Raw genomic sequence first — 26,271 nt, forward strand, 5'->3', positions numbered from 1 at the left:
AAGAACATAGGCTCAAGACTCTCTTTCTGTTAGGTGAACATCCTATCACGACAATAATCGTGGAATCGATCTAGACATCAGAGATTTACTCGAGTGCATCGAGGATAGAGTTCTTGTCCCAGTTCTAGGCAATCGTCACACCTACCGTATTAGTTGAGCTATAAACGATATAAAAAGTCTTTTCCCGCGACTTGATTTAAGTTTTTGTTGGGCGATTTGAACATTGTTTCAATCTATCATTACGACGCTTGTGGGGCGGGAAAACAGCCTATTCTGTATGCTATGGTTTCTAGGTGATGAGCGGTGTCTGAGGATGAGATGCAATTGTTACACTGAATAGAATTGATATTCCGGATTCGGGACTGGTGATTGAAAGGGTGATATTGGAAAAAGAGAAAGTGATAGAAGGTGCCTTGGATGGAAAGGCTACTCATTTGAAGGGTAGATATTGAAGGTTGGGTTATTTTTAACGACTGCTCGAATGGTTGAATGTGATGCCACGTTGACTGACAAATTTAATGAAGGGGTTCAAGAGTAATGATATCAATTTAATGTGGAAAGTAGCTTGTCTGAAGAGTCGAGCTCGCATTGCGATCTAGATGAGAGTTGTAAAGAGGTAGTAGCGAGTTTCAAGGAGAACATACAAATTATCTTGAATGTTGAACAAAAAATCTTAGGTTATAGCTATGCTGAATATAGGTGATTGTGGTAACAGATAGACCTGGCGGACAACCTCATCTTTCAGCTTCATATTCTGAGGAAGAACATTTAGTGAGATTTTAAACCCAACTTCGTTTGATTTGATTTAAATGTAACTCTATTTGTTCCCTTGCACTTGATGGGGGAAATGAAGAATTCGTAACAAATTCATCTCTAGTCATGACGACTCAGACGGTACAGACTACATAACTACATAACTACAATATCTCATCACAGACTACAAGATCAGTTCATGAAGTAACCTCCGGTCATACTAAGGCACAAAAAGGCGAGGCTGGTTATGCAGCGTCGGACACTACTCAAACATAACCGGATGTGATTTTTATATGTAAACATACCATGTTGTCATCAAAAGTGATATTCCAGCAACGCAATCAAGACATTGAATGTTAGCTTGATTTTTAAAATCTTCATTTGATAGATACGCCGACTCCGTCGAAGTTCTTAACACCGAATATATAGTTTCATTTAATTCATTTGAGTATTATCGTCTCTCTGTTTATGCATCATTTTCGTCGAAGTCAGAGAACAAACATAAGAGGGACCCAAAACTGGAAAGTGTCTGGATAGAAGCAGAACCTTCCATCAGCTAACCACTGACACATCTTCATCTGGGCTCTTTCTTGGGAATATGCTGAAGGCTCGCATGCAAAGCTGTGGCTCAGTCGCACAACTGACAAGGGTATCAGAAATGATAGCATGGCTCTTTAACTCCATAAGCAGAATCCAGCCTATTTGAGATCCAGTTAACACGAAATGTTCAATGGGGAGGTTTGAAAAAAGAAAAGAGAAAGCTATCCCCTCGATCATCACACAAGAAGCCAGAGAACTACTAGGCTCGGCAATTCTTGGCATGGTCAGCTGGTCTCGTGAAGACTATCTTGATAGGAGCTGAATGTAGCAGAGCAAGAACTCGACGCGTTGCCAAATATCCAGTGTAGTACTCAACTATCAAGTGACTGACAACTTCTGCATTAAGGCTGGGCAGAAAAGGCGTGCTACACACCCCAAGCATCAGCATCCCGCACACCACTCATTCAATTCTTGAACATAGCCGCTTTACCCCTCCAACCCTTACCATTTGCCCATATTTGGTTCAACTCGAGCTGCAAGAGTGAGATAGTTACATAATATCATGACATGCAACCCAAGCAATGCCATGCGTCTTGGCATTACCCTGCATATTGCTGGGTGTAATACAGGCTGAAAAACGTGCCGAATTATCCGTCTTATGTACGACTGTTTGGTTCGCAGGAAGATACTACCCGCGAACTTCCGTTACGAAACCGATGGAGGGGTTGATGTGAATCCGTGATTCTCAAGAGGAAGGTGGGGAGGTACTGGTGAGAGGGAAATGTAATTGGCGCTAATGTGGTCTGAGCGGGGTAGAGAAGATTGCCAAGCTAATGTCAACGATAGAAGACTTGTAGAAAATCTTTAAGGATTGTAATGTATTCCTCGCACCATATACGGTGTGCAAGAGGTCATGACTGAGATTTTAATAAAGGACCAGTTTGATGCTATAAAGCACTTGCAATGTGTTGAAAAAGGAAGAATTTGTCGCCAAGATATCAATCATCCTATCATGATGACAACTAATGGCAGAAGTAGATTGAACTTGGTAACATGAGGTGTAACATTGGATAATCAAGACGCGTAGAATCACATAGGAGTCAAGATTCAATGATCATCAATGCACGAAGACATAGGAAAGACTTTTCAATCATGCAGGCAATGTTGTGATGCACCAAAACGAATATTTGTAACGCTTGAAAAGATATTCTCATTCTTTAGACTGCACTAGCTAAAGCATATAACATTTAAACTAACCACATATTAGCAAACGTCTTCGTAAACTCCAATGACTAGAGGGCACATACCATAAACAAATCGTCCGTTGTGGTTCTCAATGCGCTCAGCAAGGTTGACATCACGGCTGAACTCTTCACCGTCTCTGCTGCGGAGGAAAGTGCGGAGAACTGGGACTTGTCCACCTCCCTCAATGGAGAATGTGACATTCTCAGCGCTGTGGGAGAAGTCTATATGAAGTATTAGACAATGACGATTGGAAAACAAAGATGTTTTTTTCTTTCAAAGATTATACGTACTAACGCCGTCCCAGTGGATCATGCCATCTTCGTTTCCAATGTGTTCGTTGAGATCGATCTCAGCATCTTCCCAGTCACCGTTCTCGTTTCTGAGACGGGCTCTGAGGATGTGGTTGTCATCGATGCGGATATCTTCGGCGGAGAGATGGAAAGACATTTTGAGTTATATAGAAGAGGGTTGTTTTTGTTTTGAGAAGAGTGTTTGAAAAGTTATTGAGAGTTGAGAGATTGGGAATGAGAAGTGAAGGGGAGGAGAGGAGTAGATATATGTGTCTTTTGTAGTCTGATCTTCGACTTTGGTAACGCCTCAGGGTCTACCCCTCCGTGCATGTTTGCAGCAATGCAGAGCCATCATCAGCCACTCATCGACGCATTTATGGAACCCCCCGCTGACAATGCTAGTTGAATTTCACACATAAGGTGGCATCTCAATGGCTTGGCACCTCCTTGGCTCACACGTTTTCCACAAACATTGGATCAGAAGCTTCACCGTATGTGGCACGACCCGCTATGGCCCACTTGATGTGGGGTAGGGTTTCGAAATGTCACCACTGCGGCGGATTTGGTGGCTATGAGTGATATGCATTACAGGATTCTAAGTCAAATGATGGAATACGATGGACAGACCCACACTAGCTTGTAGCTACCCTGGTCACAAAGTGGTTGTACCTGGATAGCCAACCAGTTTTGAAGAAGATTAAGAAGGACTTATTAGTGAGACCATGGAAGCTCTGAGAAACTATTAGCGTAGACGACTGACTACACGAAGGTATATCCTCAAGACTCAAGTAGTGTTACATCACTCAGGGGTAATTTCAACGCATGTGTATATGCACCTATAGCAGAAAGACCTCAAAGAGGGCTTATCCTATTGATCCTTAAGAACATCTTACATTGCTCAAGGAAGTGGCACAGTCAAGCCACGTAATTCCTTAATGGATGGTTTAGTGTAACATGCCTCACACTCCGTAAAGAATGCTCACTTGAGCTGTCAATCTAGATCAGTAGCAATCTCAAACCATCTCAGCGATGATTGCTCCAGAGTACACAATAACAGCCCGCAGTTTAAAGTTCACAACAACAGCGCATCAACGCTGAGCTACCTACTGATATGATTCAACAGATCCTACACCTCACATAGATATCTGCCAATCGCTGGTAGAATACCACGACTGTGTTCATTACCCCACTTCACCCCACCAGTGTAAATTAATCATGTCGGAGAGGGGCACACGAGGTATACGATGGATGTATGGAGATGTGCTTTGGCAACGCTGAATGATTTGGTGAAGTCTGTGAGGTCGGTGAGAAAAAGGGGTTGAATCTGGAGCCATCGATTCATTTCGATGCATTGTAGAACTGCTTGATCATCGAATCAAGCAAGTAGGAAGTAGTATCGCAATCAAACGCAGCATGACCTTTGAGTATCTAGTGACCAAATAAGTGGTTGATAAAATGTACAAAAACTGTGTGCACAGAACGGCAGATGCTAAGTTCAGATCCTTGGTGTTTTCTTCGAGTAGGGCTGCGAAAGAAAGTTTGACTAGCTCAGTTTGCTGACTAAGCGAGTTACATGTTCATTTCCCTCAAACGTCACTTATTGTGTCGCTCACAGCGCATTGATGAGACCGGCAGTTAATCAGGAATCCAGTGTATCACATTAGATGTGCAGCACATTGCGAGAAGATCTTTTTCATCTATATGTGAAAGTGGAAACGACGGTGTTCATAATAGACCTTGAAAATATTCACGAATACCTTTTTAATCCCATTATTCGCGACGGCGGACGAGAGCGGTAATGGAGTTTCCAAAGGCCTCTGCTTGAACATAGATTAGACAGGTTGATCTGCTATTGAAGCTATCATAATCAGGCGATACATCCCCTCAAATATGTCACTGGTGTATCCAACGCTGCAGTCCACAACGAGAGTTGTGAATAAGGAAGCTCTCTCGAATGTTAAGTTCCCTTTGGTCACCGGTTCTGCTTAGAACCATAAGAATATCAAAATGATTGAAATATGTCACAGATTCAAGCTTGAGATGTCGAATTCGAACTTCATTCCAAGCTGTTGGGTACACTGAGTAGCGCATGTTACGCCAAATCTCGACATCAGCGAGAGAATTCACCATGCAACGGGTTCTTTGCACTTGCGCTGTGTTGGGAGATTCGCAAATTTTTGCCTGTCAACCATCTGCCATTTTCTCTAAGAAGGTGTGATGATTGTATGGAAAAACGCAGTAGTGGCAACGAAGCTACATACCACGATTCCCTTGTTGGATGGTGAGGTTGCGTATGTTTCCATAGGATCTAGGGATACAATTAGAAAGACAAGTTGGGAGATCAAGATAGAATTGCTGGCCCAAAGTTTAGGTCAACGGCAGCTGTCAAAAGGGCCAAGTGAGCCGGCTAAAAAGATCAATGAACATACCGTCGAGTCGAAAAGCTCATTCTGCTTTAACTGGATAAATGCCAATGCATCGCTGGTAGGATAGAGGTAGTGATCATGAATCTTCAAGTCTTCACTAAGAATCATTTGGTCCAACAATGAGAAGATGAAAGTCGCGCCAATACATGTTCAACAAGTTTGTGATTATCACAATCAAGATACCACAAAGTGTCATGCAATACTATATTAGCATGATAGCAATCTTGGTCTTCAATATTCAGAGTTGCATCACTCACTATGCGATATGGACTAGACCTGATGAAACCTCCGCTTCTTAATGTGTGGGATTGGGCCATGCAATGTCAAATACCATCCGACGTAATAAAATATCAGTCAAAGATGTCCTATACTCTTCTCAATGTTATTAAAGTGATTGAAAGGCATCTTGTCCGGCCATTGAATTGGGATCGTGCGAATTCAAACCGACTTGTTATGAACTATATTCACGCCCTTCTTGCAAGTAAGCCAAGCAACTCAGGTTTACTCTTCTTTAGGATAACTAAACATATACGAAGCAAACTGATACCAAAATCCAGGTTATATGCACGTGACGAGACGACGTACTAAGGCCTTGAGTTCCTTCCTCATTTTGATATTTGGATGGGACGCTTCGCTGCAAGGGACTTCCCACATTTGATTCGCTCCACCCAATTTCGTTCTCCAACTTCCTCAACTTCTGTAATCATTCACCTAAAGCACGTCGGCGAAATTTATTTCACAATCCATGCCCTCTCTGTTGATCTCTTTCTCTGGTTTCTTCTGCCAACACTGCAAACTACGATTCTATCGATTTTCTCTTCGGTTGCCTTCAAATTCCATCCTGATACCTTTTCTTTGAGAGGGTGGCCCTCAATTCCTCCAAATTCACCTCACTGTTCGAAGCGAAAGTCTCCTCGATGCCGCCTTAATTAAATTCCTTCAAGAGCTTCCTTGGTTCCTTCAACAATCAGATCACAAATTTTATATCTACAAACTTTTTGATTCAGCATACTGACCTTTTGTTGAAAGTGAACCTCTTGAGTACCTGTAGAATCTGCCGCGGCTTCTTTGTTGGCAATAGTCTTTCGCACCTGCCAATTTGGCATTATTAGGACGCTGATACCAGACATCCATCGACAAAGGTTCGTGTTTCTTCAATTTTTCATATTACTACTCTGTCACTCCGCGATTGCCCATCACTTCTCAAATCATATGCGAACAAATGGTGTGGTTTATCAACAGAATGGGCGCGATATTCCGAATAACCTTTTGTTTACGTTTTACTCGCAGTTGTGAAGGTACTCGAGTTCGAACAAAAGTACCTGCCAGTCAAAATCAATGCTAATCGTTTCCAAGATGCCTCCAGGTCGCGGGCTGAAAGAGACCTCGCAAGGCTCAGCACTTGAGAAGAGCGTTGAAAAGTTGTGTCAGGAACTCGACAGAACTGTCAATGCAAAGGACAGGGAAGGGTGAGACAGGTTTGCAGTGTCCATACATCTATAGCATGCTAACAACTAACAGAATCGCCGAAGACACTCTAATATCAATCGGTGATGCTCTACGCACGGCGAAGGCAACGGAAACAATAACTGAGCCAGCCGTAACAAGTCTTCTTTCAATATTGGAGAATGATCGCGGCGAGTTGTGTTGTACTTTTGATATAAAAGTGTTTTCTGCCATTCTTGAATTTGCACTTAGGAGCGAAGAGTGTCGAGGAAGTGAGCGTATTCTCGTCTTGCTTGCCGTAAGTACTCGCACCACAAAGACTACAATGTTCTGGGCATTGACGGAGTTTTACAGAAGGAACTTCATACGCAATTAGCACCTCAGGAAACTGAGAGCTCCCATGGTATTTTGGTCGAGATCGCAAAACAAGTGAACGTTGCTCGCCTTATTGAATACTTTATCGATCATTCGAAGCCAGATGGAATGAGAAGATGGGTAAGCTGCCATATTTTGAAATATTATGAGAATATACTAACACATAGATAAGGTTGGTATCATCATGCAACAGCTTTTGAGAGGCCCAGAGGCAGTTTCTGAGCAGTTTCAGCATACACCCGAGGACGTCAGGTGAGAAATCCTCCACAGTAAAACGAACAATTAGCTGATAGATTGCTGGAAAGACGCAGCATTGGTCCCATGATTATCAGTGAAGATAATGAAATCCTTAGGTTGATTTGTGGACGGGTTTTTGCGTTACTACTAAACTCTGATATTCTGCCGGAAGAACTCTGCCCTGCAAGGACTAACCAAAGGGAATACGAGGATTTTCCAGTTGATTTGCAGAACACAAATGAGTGGAAATCGCTATTCCAGCAGTGGGTAGACCGGAAATGGCCCGATAATGAAAGCCAAACGTAAGTGCATTCAAGATTGACAATTTTCTGGCAGCTGATGACTCTGCAGACCACCGCATATGCTTTATTATAGTCTTAGTGTTGTGGCTATACCCCCATTTCGATTGGGAACATTGGGTGAGAGCATAGAACTGGTTTTAGAAGACGGCTATATTCTCCTGCTGAAAAGTTCGACGGAACAAGAATTGGATCAGATACTACAAGTGCCATGTAGTTCTATCTCCCGAGTTTCTCTCATTGACAACTCTATCATAATCAACGAGAGAGAAGTTTACGACATTGTTTTTGACATCAAGAATGGCCAAGAGCGTTCCTCTTATCTAAATTCCCGACCTATCACTCTTCAGCAACTACGTTTGACCACAGATTCGAACAGGAACGAACTGATGATTGATCTTCGCGATGAATGTCTGGAAGCAGAATTCCAACCGGAGAGGGTTCAAGTGTCTCAAGCTGAAGATGATATACTAGTTCAAGGAAAGGGAAGTTCGCCAGATGCCGAGAGTTACGAGCAACCTTCTGAAGACGAGGGTCAACCAATAAGAAGTGATCCAATAACGTTCGAATCCGAGGACGAAGCGCTAGACACCTTGCTCGCCCTCGAACGTCAAATTCAAGCCAAAAATTCTCGACATCAATCATATGATAACATATCTTTGAATGAGACCGATGAATTGGAACAGCCCCAACAAAAGTTGAGCAAAAATTATGCAGCCAATAAAGTCAATTTACCTGAGCGTGGTGATGTTGCAAGCTTCAGTGATTCACCTACGATGCCTGCCCGTCAAAAGCATATCCCATCTTTCGACGAGGCTTCAGAATTAAATGACAAAATTCTTGAAATAAGTGGTCGGACACTTCTTTCGAGGCAGGAAGGCAAATCTTGCTCTCAAGCCTCTCAAAATCTACCTATCACGGAAACTCCATCCCAAAAGATTGCAATCAATGTCGCCCTTACTGTCAAGACTAAAGACAAAGCGTCTGTCAGTCTAAGAAACGGAAGAGAGGCACTCATACCAGAAGCACCAACAAACCAAAGTGCTAATCTGAAAGCTAGCAAACTGCCAAAGAAGTATTCTGTTAAACCCAAGACACCAATCGTGGGCGTGAAAAGCGTTAAAGTGGATAACCCTCTACCAAATGTACCAGAGACGGCAATTGCGTCTTCCGAAAATAATAAGAGATCCGATGAAGGATCTTCACAAGTCCAGACAAATATCTATGACTTACCAGGGATCAAGGAAGACGGTGGAAGAGAATTCAAGACGGGAAGTCAAGGCTACCAGGGGACAAGAAAAAAAGCTGGTAGTTCTAAACAAAAAGGCAAACAGAATACCAAAGGCAAGGGGAAGAACGTGAAGACCTTTCAAAAACCCAAGCCTACCCTGACAGCAGTCGAAGAGCCTATATTCATCAAGAGGGGTAGCCAAAGGGCGGCTGCAAGTCAAGCCAAGCTTAGCATGAGCAAAATCAATGACGACTTGGAGGACATTGAAGATGATTTCTCTGATGGTCGAGATAGTGGACCAGCGCAGCCCAATGTCTCGCGAAAGCGTAAGACGGCCGAGCAATCATCCGAGCTAGTCGAGCCAGTTTTATCGGAGATCAAGCTCGCTTCATTGCCAGAGTCGGCTACAGATGAAAACAAGGAAGCATCGATTCTTCAGCAGCAAGACGCTCAGGTTTCAAGTCTACTTGATGTCAATCTCCCTCCTGGTGACCCATTCGCGCTTGATGACTTATACACTGCGAGTCCGCCTTCCCGAAAGACGGCCGCAGTAAATTTCGCCAGCCAATTGGATGATCTCTTAAGTGATGACACTAAGGGCGATAAACAGACAACTCAGATCAAAAGTTCGAACAAGGGTCACTTCAAGAAAAATCTGTCTCCAATCACACCACCGGAAAAGTCAAGAGATCTCGTGCATAGTACATCAGATAATGAACCGAGCGTCCTCAACAAGGGCTTACCAAAAGGCGTGGTCGAGAATGCTGAATATTGTAATAGTCACAAAAACCAAGAAGTAGATCCAGAGGAACTACAGTCAGAGGATAGAAACCCAAGCCAGCCAGCTCAACGTGTTGAAGAAGTGATACCCGTCATTCCATGTGAGACGGAAGCCAAGAAAAGTCAAATGATCAAAAAGACAGATGATCTTGAAGAAGTGTTAGGCACTAAGCCTCCCACCAGAGCAGACGAGAAGGAGGTTAAGAAGATGGACGAGCAGGCGCTCATCGCAAATATAATCGATCCAGTACTTTCAGTTCCCAGCCATCCTTCACACAGATTTTCGATTGACTCCAAGCAGGAAGTGATTCACGAACCAGTTGCTACAAAGGCATCAGCTTCTACTGACCATCAATCAAAAGGCCTGCTAACCCTACAACTGCCGGATGTAGCTTCGATCGAGGAAAAAAAGCGAAAGGTTGCAACAGAGATTACTATACCACCCAAACGCCGTAGACAAATTGCGACAAGTAACTCAGGAAGCCCCTCAATCTCACCATCTGGCCCTCGCGCGCAAGGAAATGCGTCTCCCGAAAGCTTAGCTAGCAAGAAGATAATGCTACTTGACGATCGAAGTATTCGCAAACCAAATTTCATACACTTTAATGCCAAAGGTGCACAAAATCAGGGTTCTTCTGGCACGTCCATACCTGTTCCAAAACGCGACTCTGAGCTACACATCAAAACATCAAATAGTGCAAAATTCAAGTCACAGGACATGATAAAAAGTAAAAGAAGACACGATTATGGTCATGGCTCGAATGAAGAAAGTATATTTGTCTCTCAAAGTCCACCCAGAAAGCGTCAGAGTGTTAGTCCGCCGGATGAAGCTTCACTAAAAGATACGTCCGTCTTAGTAAATGATACAACTAGGCCTATAATTCCCACAGCTCTTAAATCAATCTCACAAGGATCCCGAGTGGATGCGTTCGGTAGTCCACAAGCACAACACAATGTACCTTCTATCGGTCATGCTCTCCGAGTCGAGCAAAGAGATTTAGCACTAGAATTCGGCAAGGCAGGGTCACCAACTATGAACTCTCACCAGGATTTAGCTACAATCAAAGTTCTATCTCCTGAACTTGACGCCAAGGACACTGCAGAGATTTTTGGTCCGCGTGTTAAAGTAGTAAGTATCCCGAAAGTACGTCCTGCTCCGCCAGGAGAGTCTTCTGTTCGATACGTCCCGCACACAAAAACCCAGAACGGATCTTATAAAGACATTTCAACCATGGAAGATATTCAAGAGGTAAAAGTTCTGCCGGATCCGTTTATTGATGCCGCCCATCACAAATCGAGTGGGTTTACAGAACGATTACGGACACGTGAGGCCGATGGAGGCTCGAATGTTCGTTTCAGCAATCCCGAAAAAACTCTAGTGGATGTTAAAGAGCAAATCTTTAGTAGAGAGTCATCTTCACCGAGTGAATTTTCGAGTAGTTCATCTTTCCGATCAGGCATTTCGAACACTTTAAGACAAGGATTATCTCCCCATAGTCGATGGTTGGAGGGTGTTAGACCACATTACAAGGGATATGCAGATGCTGTTCATAAAATTGCCGATGTAAGTCTGACTTATTGTACGATTCAATATTGATGACTGGAATAGCTGACACTGAAATTTAGGAGATGGTGATTAGATTGACTAATGAAGAGGATGCATCAGAGCTGGTCGTTCGTCAATACAAGGGGAACGCTGCGAGAATGCTCGAGGATTTGAGTAGCAAGCGAGATGTGGAGAAGCTTAGTATACGTCAACAAATCGAAAACAAGAAGACAGAATTGATTCGAATGTATGCTGAAGCTGGGAAAGTCGTGAAGCAAATCGAAAAGGATATAAAAATTTCTCCCGTGGGTGATGTTGATGGAAAGTGGCAGGAGAGACAAGAGTTCATACAAAGAGAATTGAAGGGAGGGAAACGCACATTGGATTCATAACTCAGTGGACCATTGCTTGATTGGCTTTCTCATTCTGTATTTGAGAACGATGGGGAGTGGTGCGTAGATTTCAAATTAGGCTTTCGGTAGCTTTTCATCTTGTTTGCCTAATGGGAGTGAGTGAGTAGTCTGTGAGCTGTGTGGGCCGAAAGGTTGAAGGATACCACATAATTATTTAGAAACCTGAGTACTAGCTTTGAATGATATATAAAATTGCTATGATAATAATAAATAAGATTGAGACGTCGATAAATGGATATGATCTATCGGTAGTACTCTTCGTTTGCTAGGACATGCATACGTATTTGTACGAATATACATCCATCTATCCAAGTACTGGGTAGTCAGTCATTCGGCCAACCAAAGAAAAACTGACCATGTCGGCACATCTTGAAAACAAACACTAACAAGGGATGACGATTGCCCATACCCCCACAACCGCAGCAGCCCAGATTCCAGACCATTTTACTCAATCGATACTTGCAAAACTTACGACGACGATCTGATTTTTCTTAAGTCGCAAGGTTCGTTAGGAATCATCGACTTCATCCTTCACCTCTGTTTTTTTCTTTCATTGTTTGATCATTACTTGGCTAGCGATATACCTATCTATCCTCGAAGAATCCGATTTCCCCGCGTTCCGAAGCCCAAAAAGTCTTTTCGTCTTACAATAAAGGGCAACCACACGGCCACCTGCATTTGAAGCAAAAAATAAGAAAAGAGAACTTTCATACTAGAAAAGAACAGAAAAGAAAAGCTATGCCACAAGGAAGTGGTTTCCACCCATTCGGTGGCAGATTATCCAAGCACATGGGCAATTCGGTATGTATCAAGCACATGCGGACTCTGCTTGACAATTGATGACTCCGGTGGAAGGGCAGTCGCAGCAATAAAGCAATGCGCAACTTGGGACTGACAAACACAATCATTGTAGCTCTCTCCTGAAGCTGCATATCTGAGTTGTGAGTTTGCCTGTTCATGGTCGCTTTCGCGTCGCTGCGGGGTTGCTCCGGCATATTTGCTAATGCTCACTTTTTAGATTATGATGTACGATGTAGGTTTGCTCAATAATTCAGAAAAACACACCCACGAACTGGTAGACTAAACTATGATGGTAACAGTGACAAGAGAAGACGTTAATACGTTGAAGGATGATTGGCTTACGGATAATGTATACTTTGGCATTATTCCCTTCTCTCCAAATCATTACTGACGCACTCTTTGATAGACAATAGCCTTCTGGCAGGAGTACGTGAATTCTACTACACCTTTCGCAAACAAGTGCCTTTGAAAAAGCCACTGCTAAACATTCCCTTCAAACAGATATCTCGAGAACGAATACCTCAAGCGATACCCCTCCTCCCACATCGTCCTACTCCGCCCCTCCATGGCATATATGCTACGAATGCAGGACAACCCCACTCAACTCCGTTCCGCTCTCCCAGACTTTCGTCTCACCACCCATATCTTCCTCCCCATAAACGATAATCGTAATGTTTCCCAAGCAGAAGGTGGATCTCACTGGTCACTCCTCCTCGTATCCGTTATCGACGGTGTAGCATTCCACTACGATTCTCTATCGCCCTCAAATTATGAAGAAGCGAACACGACAACTTATAAGCTAGGTCAGTTATTGGGTCGTCAGTTGAGGTTTTTGAATCTGCAGGATACTCCGCAACAGCAGAATGGAAGTGATTGTGGAATTTACGTGTGTATTATCATGCGCCATTTGTTGTTGAAGAGATTGCTGTGCGCGAACGCGAGGGAAAAGGTTTCCATGAGTATGGGAGGCAAATTGGTGGATGCGAGTGGAGCGAGAAAAGAGATGTTGAAGATTATTGAGGGGTACAGGAAGGAGGGGGAGAGAAGGCGATCGTAAGTTTTCACCATCTTCAAAAGTTCCACTACACAGATTTGGGCGACCGAAGTGAATTCCTCCTGACAGAATCACAGACAAGACGAAAGTCGCAGCTCGTCCCCTTTCCAGAAGGGCAATCGAAGCCCTCCACGAATCGATTCATGAGCTACGCGTATATGAACACGACTACAGGAAATCATCAGGCGTTATGGAATTATGACAGGGCTGCATTGGGACAATGAGCGAGACGAGCTACACGATACGATGCACAAGAGATATGATTGCATGTTATTTCTTTTCTATACGATCACACGAGACGAGTTTTGCGTTCTGGCAAATGGGGATGAAATGTGCTTTGTGAGTCGAGTTGCGAGCTTTACGAGCGATGAGTTCAGATTGGGGGCATGTAATGGTACGAGTTGTACGAAGTGGTGAGACTTTTGCTATGGTTAATGGTTGCTTGGAAGTGGCTTCTTTATATCTGAGGAAGCGAGATAAAACCCAGGCTACTTACTGGAATCAATGAAATTTTAGCATGATAATAAGGTCAACTTTGGGTGGTAAATGTCAGTTTTGGTATTCGTGCTGTTGTCCCGCCAAGTATATGTTTGAACGTAACTCCATGGATGGATGTCATTGTCTAGAATGACGCCATGGGCAACCGATATTTTGTTTGTACAATTTTGATATTCCCAACATCCTCGTCAACTTCGCTTCCTCCTCAACCCAGAAGCTTCTTCACCGTACTAGGAGGATTCCCACATTCTTCCAACAGCTTTTTATGACCCTCCATAGCCCCCTTACAAAATGCTTCTAAGTCCATATTCTCAACTCCCTCCCATTTTCCGTTCGCACCCCCATCAAAAACCTCCATGCTGAACCATCCTCTGAATCCCGTTCCGAGCACTGCTCTCGCTACTTCTACTATTGGTAGATAACCTCCGTTGTATGGATATGGTCTAAAATCATGACTCCATTTACCCCTGGCCCTCAGCTCTTCCTTTTCCTTCTCAGCAGGGGTGGTGGGGATAGGTACGGGCGGTTTATACGCGTCGGAGATTTGGAGAAGGTAAATTTTCTCAGGGGGGACGGTGGTGGTGAGGGATTGCAGGGATTGGGTGAAATTCATGTGGAGTTTCGCTTGGGTTCCTAAGTGCGAGATGAGTCCTGAAGAAGTGGTTGGGTCGCCGTATTCGCCGCCAGCGGTTTGGAAGGTATCGAGACAGAGGCCGATGTTAGAGCGGTCGACTAGTTGGACGATTTCCCAAGCGGATGACCAGGTGGGAGCGTGGGTGGCCCAGCACCTACAGCGAGGAGTGTTAGGACGGCGTTGGTAAAGAATGGGTAGGGGGGTAAAGGGAGGGGGACGGGATGAAAGATAGAAAAAGAGGAAGAAGATGGGGATCATACCAATTCTCGTAAGCAAGACGAAACTTATGTTCCGCAAGCAAATCACACAACTCCCTCAAATCATCCGCCAAAACATGGAAATCTGACGAGATATCTGGCGAATCCGAACTCCCCACTTGCAACATATCGGTACCCACAGCCTCCATGATACGAATCCACCCCTTCGCCCGCTCAAAAGCATCTTTTCTTTCATTCGATCCCTTTGGCCATCCTTCGAAGTTCGAAAATGGTTGTAACATCATTATCCCCAAATTGTTCTTCTCGCATAGCTTTTTGACTTCGGTTCCGGCTGAACATAATGAATCGTAGTCATTTTCTTTGATTTCCTTTTTATGAAAGGTCGAAGCGAAGGAAAGGAGATCAGGAAATCCAAGTTCAATGGCTGTGAAGCCTGCGGAAGAAATTGCAGCAAGTTTTGAAGGAAGAGGGGTTGAAGATGTTCCAACAGAGACACTGGCGAATGACGCCGGAATTTGAGCGAGAGATTCTGGAGAGATGGCCATATTGAAGAATCGAATTGTTTAGAGAATTTGTGAATCCCAATTGAGCTTATAAAGTATGAACGAGGTCAAAACACTGAAGGTGCTGTCTGCTTTTTATATAGCAAGTGACGTCAGGAAAGTGGTGGGGCAGTTGCTTCACGTGATTGTTAATCAAATAAAAGAGTTTCGGAACCATTCGGGAAAGCACTGTTGTTTCCCTGTGTCAGACGTTTTGGGGGATCTAAAGTTTGACGGTGGTGGAGAAGATTGTATGTTTGCCAATGTTTGGGTAACATCGGCAGTCTCATCGACCGGCTGCAATGTGCTTCTACGCGATTCGTGATATACCCAACCATCTCATCCACTCGAATGATACGTATTACTCCGCCCAGTTGCATGAAATGTATCTGTGGGTATTCTTTCATGAGAGAAAACAGGCTTTTAGGTCCATAGATTGTAGATTGATAGAAAGTAAAATAATAACACGTACCATACTTGTGGTAACTGGGTATCTCAAAACAGAAAATATGTCCATGTCCGTTGGAAAAAGTAAAAGAATCAAGGCTTTTTGAACTCCTCCTTCTGCTCCATGGTTTGTGAAATGAATCCTCTCAATGCGGCCCATCTACTCGCAGTCCCTGAAGCAGCTGGCACTTCTTGACCCTCCACAGCAGTAACTTCTTTCGGTTTCTCCTCCGTAACTCCAGCCAATTGTGCCATATTCTTTCCAAATCTCTCCCTCTCCATAGCCTCCAACTTCTCCCTCTTCTTCGTTGCTCCAGGTCGACTCTTCATACTCTTTTGTTTGATCTTTCCACTCTCTCCTCTGCTAATCTTCTCCAAGCCTTCTCCCTCGAAATCCGGCAGTGCATCTGCGAGACTTTCTAATGTGGTAACCAATTTCTTATTTGGACGTCTACGCTTGAGGGGCTTTGAACTGCCTTTTTCGATACGGTTGACAAAGGCGGAATGCTTGATCGTTCGTTTGTCTTTTTTGGACTCGATGAATGAATCGGATATAACAGCACCTTCGCGATGCACAGGTGGAACATGGATACCTGAGCCTGCTTGAGAAGCTTTTGCGCGCATAGAATTTCGCTTTTTGGGTGCGGTGGGCGCCTGCGAAGATAGTTAGTTTTGCAACTTCAAATGGGGAAGATAAAAATTCTTTTGGACGTACCATGATCGCGAATTGATTATATTTTGAAGTATTCAAGTGCTACGAGAAAATTTGCTTGAAAATCGGTGAAAGACGTGAGTGAGAGCTTTGGAGGTAAAAATGTTCACTGGTGCATTGGAAAGCTCAAAGATCTAGGTAAACTTAGCGAATAAAAAAAAGTTGTCCGAACTATTGTTATGAAGCGACTTTCATAATTTACTACCCACCCGCACTATAAAAATCACAACCATAGAACCCAACATGAATTCCGCAGAGGAAAAGGCGAGTGCTTTACGGCGTCAAATAACTGACACCGAGACTGAACTTGCTTCCCTAAAACTACAATTATTGAGTATCGAAGGAAAAGATGTCGACTCAAAAGATCTTGAGGTTACAGAAGAAGGTCTCGTGACTCATGGCGAAAGCAAATGGCCCATGAGTTTGGAAGAATACAAACGTTATGGAAGACAAATGATCGTGCCCGATATTGGTATTCAGGGTTAGTTGTTAAATATCTGGAGATGTTTCTTTTCGATTTCGGGATATCCTACTAATCATGATTCAGGACAATTACGACTTAGATCAACCTCTGTTCTCCTAGTTGGAGCTGGAGGTTTGGGATGTCCGGCCGCTGCATATATCGCCGGTGCAGGAGTTGGTACTATTGGAATTGTCGATGGAGATACTGTAGAAGAGTCGAATTTACATCGTCAAGTATTGCATAGTACAGACCGAGTGGGGGTTAATAAAGCTGTCAGTATTGCTAAATATATATCAGGGTATGGATCTTCCTTTAAAATAAGGACGAGTGTATTTATTGACAAACTTCCAGCTTGAATCCAAATGTAAAGACAAATACCTTCGAAACACATCTTACGCCTCAAAATGCAGAGGATATAGTCAAAGACTATGATTTAGTTCTTGACTGTACTGATCATCCCACATCCCGCTATCTCATTTCAGATATATGTGTTCTTCTCCAAAAGCCACTCGTTTCCGCCTCCGCTCTCCGAACAGATGGCCAGTTAATAATATTAAACAATCCTGCCTTACCTCCTGGCGATCTATCAGGTGGTCCATGTTACCGCTGTGTCTTCCCCAAACCGCCTCCGCCCGAAGCCGTGACAAGTTGTGGCGACGGAGGAATTATTGGACCTGTTGTAGGTGTAATGGGTGTTTTACAAGCTTTGGAGGCTATAAAACTCATTGCATCTGGAAAGTTGGCCACGGTTGGGGAAAAGAATGAGACAAGTTCTACCCCCAAGACGAATCCTACTACGATGTTATTATTCTCTACAAATGGAACGTCGCCATTCAGAAATGTCCGTTTAAAGGGTAGAAGATCGACTTGTTTCGCTTGTGGAGAGGAACCTCAGTTGTCTCTTGAGCAACTGAAATCTGGCTCTATGGATTATGTCTTATTTTGTGGCATGACGCATCCCGTCAAGTTATTGAGTGATGAAGAGAGGGTTGAGGCAAAAGATTACGAAGAGTCGATAAGAAAGGAAGAACAAGATCATTTGTTGATTGACGTTCGAGAGAAGGTGCAGTTTGATATCTGTAATATTGAGGGATCACACAATATACCTTTCTCATCATTCCAAGGCAACAGAATCAACGAAGATCGCTCACTATTAACGCTCACCGATGGCCTGAGCCCGAAAGCTCCTATATATGTCGTTTGTAGGCTCGGTAACGATTCCCAAGTAGTCACAAAAAAGATGAAGGAAATGGGATTGGATCTCAGAGGCGACAGATATATTGGTGATATCAAGGGAGGTTTACGATCTTGGAAAGAACAGGTAGATAGTTCTTGGCCCGAATACTAGACTATAGCGGCAAAATTAAGACATGTGAATACTTGAAAGAGGGAGATTGATATTTGCGTTGGTATTTTGCGCAAAAAGTGAATAATGGAAGCACCATAAGGAGTAGTTCAATGAACGCCAAAATCGTACAACTGCTTGCTAAGTTGATTTCCTTGCTTGCCATAAAAAATGATAATCATTACAACCTGCCACCCCTTCCACCATTTTTCTATCCGTCCCTAGTTGAGTTGAGTTTTACACGTATGTTTGTCGTTTCCTGTTGAAAGCTCTTTGATCCTTCAACCATTGCCTATAGCCGGCTACACTTGAGATTTTCTCGCCGTAATAATCTAAACAAATCAATTAGCCATGCTCTTCAATCGTTCATTCCCCTCTTCACATGAACCTCGAATCAAACTTACCAGGCACTGGATTCGCCATCGAACTCGCACTAGGGTCCACCCTATACTTCTTAACCCTCGCATAAAACTCTTTCTCCTTTATATCCATCTGCTGTCTAAACTTCCTGTTCTTCACATTGAACGCCGCAGTCCCCAAAATTGGTCCGGTCAACCATCCAGCTCCTCCACATGCGAATGTTACTAATCCCAATGTAATGAATGGATCCAATGGAATTTGTCCCACCAGTGCATCCATATCCGTATGTGTAAGAATCTGCGCACCAATTGCGAAACCACCAAATCCGGTACCGATAGAAGAACCGAGTTGAAACCAGCGACGGGTTCGACGGAGCTTGAAAAATGTGTTCCAATCTAGAACTTCTGTTTGCGCAGCACTAGACTTTGAGGTTTTGGTTGAAGGGGGAGATGTAGTTGTGGATGCAGAACGAGTAGAGGAGGTACTGGGTTTGAATGTGACATTGCGTTTATAGTTAGGAACCAGGACTCGACGTCGCGAACTTGGGGTTTGAGTATCTGGAGTGCGAAGAGGGGTAGTTGATGCAGTTTGGTAGGTGCATGATGTGAGGAATGACGGTTGCATGCGGCAGCTAGCTGCTGCTGTTCTTAATGTTGGCGCTGAATACAGCATTTTGATAGAGAGGGTGATTGCAATTTCTGGTGAGTTTTTGTGGTGATGACGAAAATTGAGAGCTTTCTAGAGAGCTTGTTGATCCTGGTATTTTGATATCAATGGACGGGTTCAAACCGGTTATTATTTTTCTTAGAGCGGCGGTACTATGTACGAGCTTTGAGCTAGCGCAGCAAGAGCATAGAACTACCCAAGACAATGACGGTTCAGTTTAGTCATCAGAGTTCGTAGAGAAGGAATACAAAGTAAATAGACTGAATAATAAGGAGTCATTAAAAACAACGTAATCATTTTCATTACGTTATTAAAGATAAAGAGCGACTCTCTAAGAATACTACTTAGACTATTTAGATTAATGTTACGGGAGCTGCCTCTAGGGTCACGTGGAAGTGTCTAGAGATCTCTCGAGGTGGTTTAGACTAGACTTCAAGTAGGAATTCGATAAGGTTGTAACTGATTGCAATTCTCGTAACTATAGTAATGAAACTAATGATTGTTCTTGAGCACGAAGCTCTACATTGTAATGAAACCCATTCCCTATATAGACCTTCGTCCTGAAGTCGACCGACAAGTCGATCGGCAAATCGATCGATAAGTCGATCGGCTTTTGATCACATGACACTTGTCCTGTGATTCCTATTGTCCTAGCTTGTCCTTTTGTCCTGGGGCTAATCCCCTGGGATATTACTAATATAACTTCGCGAAAAGTTTGCAAAGTTATGTTCAGTGCTTCCTAGGACCTATTGTCCTAGGAGCTGTATCCTACGTTTCTAGGATATCCTATGACTAATACTATATACATGCCTGAGGCTTTCCTTGGGTGCCTAGTGTCCCCCGGTATACTGCAGCTGAATCACTGAGGCCTATAATACCATTATAGCCTATACGTTGGTGATTCTACAGCCTGTTACTAATCCGTCGTAACACTATCCCCTTCTTAGCCTAGCGCTTGTCCCAAGCGTTTATATTAGTACGTCTTCCCTTTCGTTTACTTAAATGATTGTGATGTTTTCTTCTTCAGTATGCCTCCTACACGAACAGCTTTTGTTCACGATATTCTTAACTTGGTTCGCCGCGTCGAGCGTTCTGGTACTGAAAGAGATTCTTGCGATTTGTATATCAAATCCAATCGTCGTTGCATTGTTGACGATAGTTTATCACAGCGTTGTGCCGAGTATATCCGTCATAAAAAAGGTCGTTGCCGTCCTGGATCAGAGATACCTACAAACTATGAATCTTTGGAGTGACAGCAGGAGCTGCTGCGCTTGGAGGAAGAAAAGGCTTTCGCTCAGTCGCAGGAGATTAATGCCCGGATTCTTCGATTGCGCAAGCAACAAGAATTTCTTCGCAAGTGTGAAAAGGAGATGATTTGTCGAGATCTTCGTACGCTAGAAGAGCTTGATCTAGCTGAGGAGAATGAAAGATTGGAAAAGGAAAAATTGGAAAAGGAGCGTGCAGAGAAAGAGACAGCAACCACTATTACTACATCTACTCCTAGTAGTTCTTCTTTTGGTTTCTTCGACCCCTCATTGCCTTTGTTATCTGATACGAAGCTTGAGGCTTTGTTGGCAGATGTGAATACTTCAGATAGAATGCCCGTAGTTTCTCAAAGCAGCTGAGATCTTCCTTGAGTTCCTATATGTTTTCTGAATGTAGGTAGTCTAACCATTTGATCAAATACTTGGCCTTGTTTCTGATATATTTGCAATCTAGTATTGTTTCGACATTGTATATAGCGTTTGGGTTGACTAGTTCAATTTCTGTAAATGACGCATTTGGCACTCCTGGTAATGCTGGTTCGAGTAAGGATATGTGGAATACTGGGTGGATATTTATTGTGTCTGGTAATTTCAATCGATAATTAACCGTTCCTATTATCTTATCAATTTTGAATGGTCCTAGTTTCCTGTGATCGAGTTTATTGCTTGGTCTCTTGGTTTCGATGTTTCGTTGTAGCAAATAAACTTTATCCCCCTCTTTAAGCGTAGGTTCTATATTATGTTTCGTATTATAATACGCTGCTATTCTGGAAGATATAAATCTTAGATCAAGAGCCAATTGCTTTTAGAGATCTTTCAACTATTCGACTTGTATTATCACTGATTCGGCATTAACTTCTTGTGATATCGGGATTTTATATGCTTGTGGATTAAACCCAAAATTAGCTCGTGCTGGTGTGATTTTCGTGGTTTCTGTTTCCGATGTATTGTATGCGAATTGTGCCATGGGTAATAGCTCTACCCAATTGTTTTGTCGATAATTTACATAGCATTTAAGATATGCTTCTATTATCTGATTGGTCCTTTTTGTTTGATTATCTGTTTGTGGGTGGAAAGATGTCGATAGCTTTCTTTTGATACCCATAAGTGCTAATAAGGTAGTCTAGAATTTCGAGGTAAAGAGCTTGTCTCGATTTGAGATTATCTTATCTGGTACTCTGTGTATACTTACTATAACTCTTAGGAATATATATACTAGTTGTTCAGTATCCCATGTTTCCTTGAATAATATTATATATATAAATTTCGTTAGCCTGTCTACTATATTGAGTATTGCATTGTATTCAATTCCTGTAGTAGGATCCTTTGAAAGTGGTAGTTTAACTACAAAGTCTTATGTGATGGATTTCTATGACTGAGAAGGTATGTCTGGGGTTTGGAGCTGACCATACGAAGCATATCGCAATAACTTGTTTTGTATACAGGTGTTACAATTTCCAACAACTTTTTCAACTATCGTTTTCATTTGTAGGAAGTAATTGATTTCCCATATTCTTACAAATGTCCTTGCAATTCCTTAATGTCCATATGCCAGCAATCTATGTTGTTCCATCACAAATTCCTTAGTCATTTGATTCGGAATATATACTTTTCCATGAAAGTATATGGTATCATTTTCTATAGTGAATCCTGGTTCTATTGTCTTGCGTATGCGTGTGGCAGTAGCATCCTTGTTGTAGTATGATTGGATCTGTTTTCTGAGGTGGTTGTCTCCCAATAGGTGTGTTGCTGCAAGCTGTAGTGCATTGTAAACTAGTGATTCGCCGTCTTTCTTAAATATAATATATAACTCGTACATTTTGTTTTCTTGATATTCTGGTTTTCGGTTAAGAGTGTCGGCTTTAGCATTTTCTGATTCTTTGATATATGAAATTCTAAAGTTGTAGTTGGCTATGGTCTCCGACTATCTGACCTGTCGTTTATTTAACTACTTCGTTGTAGTGAAGTAAATCAAGTTCTTATAATCTGTATACACCTGTACTGTATATTTCGATCCTTCCAAATATACTCGCCATTTTCTAAATGCATCGATTATCGCCAGTAATTCTTTGTCATATATCTTGTAATTCAATTCAACTAGTAATAGTTTTCAGGAGTAAAATGCGATTGGCTGGTATTTTTCATTCTGGCCCGGTTAGCTCAAAACTGCTCCTATAGCGAAATCCGAGGAGTCCATCTCCATTATGATTTCTTTCTCTAAATCAAAAGTCAATAGTATTGGCTTTTCTGCCATTGCTTGTTTGAGTATATCGAATGACTCCTATGCTTTGGCAGTCCATTCGAAGCTTCCTTAATCTTTTCTGATTAACATAATCAAGGGTATAATAATTCCTGAATAACCTTTGATAAATCTTCTATAGAAGTTGACGAATCCTAAAAAGGATTGTACTTCCTTGATTGTGGTTGGCTGCTTCCATTCGAGTATTATTTTAATCTTGTTTTTGCTCATCTTGAGTCTTTGGCTTGATACAGTGAATCCCAAGAATTCTGTTTCTGTGATATGGAATTCGCATTTGCTTGGTTTGTACAGCAAGTCTGTTTTGGATAGGCTTTCGAGAATGTTGCTAACATCCTTAATATATTGAACCTTGTTGTTTGAATATACTAGAATGTCGTTCAAATAGTATATACAGTAAGTATCCAAATATTGTGACAATATATTATTTATAAGCCTTATGAAAGTAGCTGGTGTATTAGTTAGCCTGAATGGCATAACTTGGTACTTGTATAACCCGTATCTTGTTTTGAAAGCGGTCTTCCATTCTTCGCCTTCCTTCATTTTGATCAAGTGGTAACTATTACATAGGTTCATCTTGGTAAATATCGTAGCTCTGCTTAATCGATCTCTTAATTCCGTAACTAATGGAAATGGATATCAATCCTTTTTAATGAGTGTGTTAAGCTTTCTATAATCTACAATTAATCTATCGGATCCATTCTTTTTGGGTACTCATATAGTTGGACTAGCCACTTGGGATACGGATTCCCTAATCCATCCCTTGGTTAAATTGTTATCGATATATTCTTTAAACCTTTTTAATTTATCGGCTGATATTAAATAAATTGGGGTGTATACAGGCATCTTGCCTTCCTTTAATATTATCTCATAATCCTATAACTTATATTCCAGTAAAGCCTTATGGATTCCTGGTTCTTTGAAAACATGTTCATAGTTCTTGTACTGTTCTAATATTGTAGGCTTTTCTTTTACCTTGATTGTGATTTCGTGCCGTATCATTGGCTTCTGCATTTGTAGAGGAGGTATATTGGCTTTCGCTCTTAATGAAGAACCCTGGATTGAGTGTCCTATATCGCCGGTGTTGTTCGCGTTCAACTCTCCTTGACGCGTGTTACGTTTCGCGAATGCCTCTAGTATATCCCTGTGACCGCTTTTGCACTAATCAAATGTTACAATTCCTTATGCCCAATCTATTTTCGAATTATATACCTTTAACCATGGCATTCCTAAGATAATCTATTATTGGTCCAATGGTACAATATCAAGCTATATAACCTTTATATATTGGATTATGCCTATTCGTATTGGGATTGTTTCCTACAAAATCTTTCCATCAGACCCTACTAGCTATCCATCAATTAACTGCAATCGATAGGGGTATTGTTTTATCTGAAGTGGTATTTCCAAGTACTTTGCAGCTTTTGGTACAATAAAATTTCCTGTAGCCCCTGAATCTATTATGGCTAATTGTATATGTCCATTTATTTGAACCTTGCAGTATATCTATCCTGCCTGTCCCGTAGCATTTAACTGCTGGGTAACTTTGCGAACTTCTTGCGAAGTTATATTTGGAGTTAAATCCTTGCATGTTACTTTATTCTGATGGTTCTTCGTCTTCCTTTTCTTAAGGAACCATCCGGTTGCTTCTTTATCTGATCGATGGATTCCGCAGAATTCATTATAGCAGACTGTCCAGCTCATTATGGCGTGGTCTGCTTCTGCCTCGTTCTAATAACTTTCTTCTGTTACAGAGGGTATTGGGATTCTGTAATACTCTTATTCCCATAAGTCTATTACATTCATGTTCTCTTGATTTCGTGGTAATTCCTTTAGTAATTGCTGGAATTCTTTAATGGTGAAAGTCTCAGTATTTTCGGATTTAGTTGAGTTTTCTGAGATGGCAAAGGTGGTATTAAGTTGGCCCTTGCCGAACTTAGGTTTGAAATTGCCCCTTTTTTCTCCTGTCTTTTTGCTTCAGTACTCTGCTACTCAGTGCCCTGCTTTTCCATATTCAAAACATAAGTTGTTTTTTCATCTTCATCTTTTTTCTGAGTTATCATTTTCATTTGTATAGTGTGTAGCGTTTAGTTTTATGGGGTCTCCATATCTCTATGGATTGTAATGTGATCTACCCTCATTCTTGCAATAACACCCTTGCTTCTGATTTCCTTAAAGTTTGTATGATCTCTGACTTTGTCGATATCTGTAGAGACGATTATTTGATTCGATGGAGTCCTAAATTAGATCGTTTAGATCTATACTTTCAACAAATCTTTCTAATTCTAATCTGACTTCTGATTTGAGTCCCTTGTGGTAATAACTTATAATAGCGATTTCATTCCACTTAGTTGTTCCAGTATATCTTCGAAATTCCATAGCATATTTCAATATTGATCCTATCTACTTAAGATTAAAGATCTTATCTTCCGTTATCTCTAACTTGTTGGAATTTCCGAAGATTCTATGAATCTCTGTCTTAAATCCTTCAAAACTATTGAAGATTGTTCGGGTGGGTTGTATACAATCCTTATCATCATACTCGAAATAGTCGCACAAATATGGTTGGATCCATTTGGTTGCTTTACCTCGAAGGTATGATGCAGTCTATATACTTTTGGATTCCTTGGTAATGAACTTGTCCTCATTGAATCGGAAGTAGATCTTAAGTTGTAAAAGGAAAGTATCGAGTTCTTGTTGATTACCTTGGTATTTGTTTGGTAAGACAATCTTAAGAGTTTTGTTGATAATGATTTCCTTTGGGGTATTGGTTATTTCGATATCGTTAATATCTCCGGTAAATTGACCTGTAGCAATATCTCTGGATGTTATATTAGTGGTTGGTTATCGAATCGGTATTTGAAGTAGAAAGGGTGCTCAAAGTGTTATGGGAGCTGTTTTTAGGGTTACGTGGAAATGTTTAGAAATCTTTCGAAATAGTTTAGATTAGATTTCAAATAGGAATTCGATAAGGTTGTAATTGATTGCAATTCTTGTAACTATAGTAATGAAACTAATGATTGTTTTTGAGTACGAAGTTCTATATTGTAATGAAACCCATTTCCTATATAGATCTTTGTCCTGAAGTTGACTGACAAATCGATTGGCAAATCGATTAATAAATCGATCAGCTTTTGATCATATGACACTTGTTCTGTGATTCCTATTGTCCTAGCTTGTCCTTTTGTCCTGGAACTAATCCCCTGGGATATTACTAATATAACTTCACGAAAAGTTTGCAAAATTATATTCAATGCTTCCTAGAACCTATTGTCCTAGAAGCTGTATTCTACATTTCTAGGATATCCTATAACTAATACTATATACATACCTAAGGCTTTCCTTGGGTGCCTAGTGTCCCCCGGTATACTGCAGCTGAATCACTGAGGCCTATAATACCATTATAGCCTATACGTTGGTGATTCTAC

General features: G+C 41.9%; 7 protein-coding genes across 9 annotated transcripts; 3 read left to right on the plus strand and 4 right to left on the minus strand.

Moving 5' to 3' along the window:
• Positions 1-2,158: 2,158 nt before the first annotated feature.
• Positions 2,159-3,227, minus strand: BCIN_01g10500 (hypothetical protein). Its single transcript, XM_001556432.2, has 3 exons — positions 2,829-3,227; positions 2,601-2,759; positions 2,159-2,545 (listed from the first exon to the last, which is right to left on the minus strand). The coding sequence occupies exons 1-3, from the start codon at positions 2,983-2,985 to the stop codon at positions 2,541-2,543; spliced, it is 321 nt and encodes a 106-aa protein (XP_001556482.1). The 5' UTR covers positions 2,986-3,227; the 3' UTR covers positions 2,159-2,540.
• Positions 3,228-5,930: 2,703 nt separating this feature from the next.
• BCIN_01g10510 (hypothetical protein) lies at positions 5,931-11,657 on the plus strand. Of its 3 annotated transcripts, XM_024690916.1 has the most exons (9): positions 5,931-6,396; positions 6,611-6,723; positions 6,776-6,998; positions 7,055-7,195; positions 7,248-7,327; positions 7,381-7,614; positions 7,664-9,869; positions 9,924-11,186; positions 11,249-11,657. In XM_024690916.1, exons 2-9 carry the CDS (start codon positions 6,611-6,613, stop codon positions 11,558-11,560), a joined length of 4,572 nt encoding a protein of 1,523 aa, XP_024546684.1. In that variant the 5' UTR covers positions 5,931-6,396; the 3' UTR covers positions 11,561-11,657. The 3 variants fall into 3 exon arrangements, with proteins under 3 accessions (XP_024546684.1, XP_024546685.1, XP_024546686.1); XM_024690914.1 differs by having other exon boundaries at positions 7,664-11,186; XM_024690915.1 differs by having other exon boundaries at positions 6,396-6,552; positions 7,664-11,186.
• A 157-nt stretch (positions 11,658-11,814) lies between these two features.
• BCIN_01g10520 (hypothetical protein) lies at positions 11,815-13,968 on the plus strand. The gene is made up of 7 exons (XM_024690917.1): positions 11,815-12,382; positions 12,495-12,522; positions 12,600-12,614; positions 12,682-12,731; positions 12,789-12,808; positions 12,884-13,435; positions 13,514-13,968. Exons 1-7 carry the CDS (start codon positions 12,320-12,322, stop codon positions 13,581-13,583), a joined length of 798 nt encoding a protein of 265 aa, XP_024546687.1. The 5' UTR covers positions 11,815-12,319; the 3' UTR covers positions 13,584-13,968.
• A 4-nt stretch (positions 13,969-13,972) lies between these two features.
• On the minus strand, positions 13,973-15,468 carry BCIN_01g10530 (hypothetical protein). The gene is made up of 2 exons (XM_001556425.2): positions 14,829-15,468; positions 13,973-14,722 (listed from the first exon to the last, which is right to left on the minus strand). Exons 1-2 carry the CDS (start codon positions 15,329-15,331, stop codon positions 14,140-14,142), a joined length of 1,086 nt encoding a protein of 361 aa, XP_001556475.1. The 5' UTR covers positions 15,332-15,468; the 3' UTR covers positions 13,973-14,139.
• A 97-nt stretch (positions 15,469-15,565) lies between these two features.
• Positions 15,566-16,622, minus strand: BCIN_01g10540 (hypothetical protein). Its single transcript, XM_024690918.1, has 2 exons — positions 16,491-16,622; positions 15,566-16,429 (listed from the first exon to the last, which is right to left on the minus strand). Exons 1-2 carry the CDS (start codon positions 16,491-16,493, stop codon positions 15,869-15,871), a joined length of 564 nt encoding a protein of 187 aa, XP_024546688.1. The 5' UTR covers positions 16,494-16,622; the 3' UTR covers positions 15,566-15,868.
• A 33-nt stretch (positions 16,623-16,655) lies between these two features.
• Bcuba4 lies at positions 16,656-18,334 on the plus strand. The gene is made up of 3 exons (XM_024690919.1): positions 16,656-16,968; positions 17,035-17,248; positions 17,302-18,334. Exons 1-3 carry the CDS (start codon positions 16,731-16,733, stop codon positions 18,296-18,298), a joined length of 1,449 nt encoding a protein of 482 aa, XP_024546689.1. The 5' UTR covers positions 16,656-16,730; the 3' UTR covers positions 18,299-18,334.
• Positions 18,335-18,345: 11 nt separating this feature from the next.
• Positions 18,346-19,627, minus strand: Bcpam17. The gene is made up of 2 exons (XM_001556422.2): positions 18,700-19,627; positions 18,346-18,627 (listed from the first exon to the last, which is right to left on the minus strand). Exons 1-2 carry the CDS (start codon positions 19,325-19,327, stop codon positions 18,533-18,535), a joined length of 723 nt encoding a protein of 240 aa, XP_001556472.1. The 5' UTR covers positions 19,328-19,627; the 3' UTR covers positions 18,346-18,532.
• Positions 19,628-26,271: the final 6,644 nt, after the last annotated feature.

This window comes from Botrytis cinerea, chromosome 1, assembly GCF_000143535.2.
Source record: "Botrytis cinerea B05.10 chromosome 1, complete sequence".
NCBI classification, from domain to species: domain Eukaryota; kingdom Fungi; phylum Ascomycota; class Leotiomycetes; order Helotiales; family Sclerotiniaceae; genus Botrytis; species Botrytis cinerea.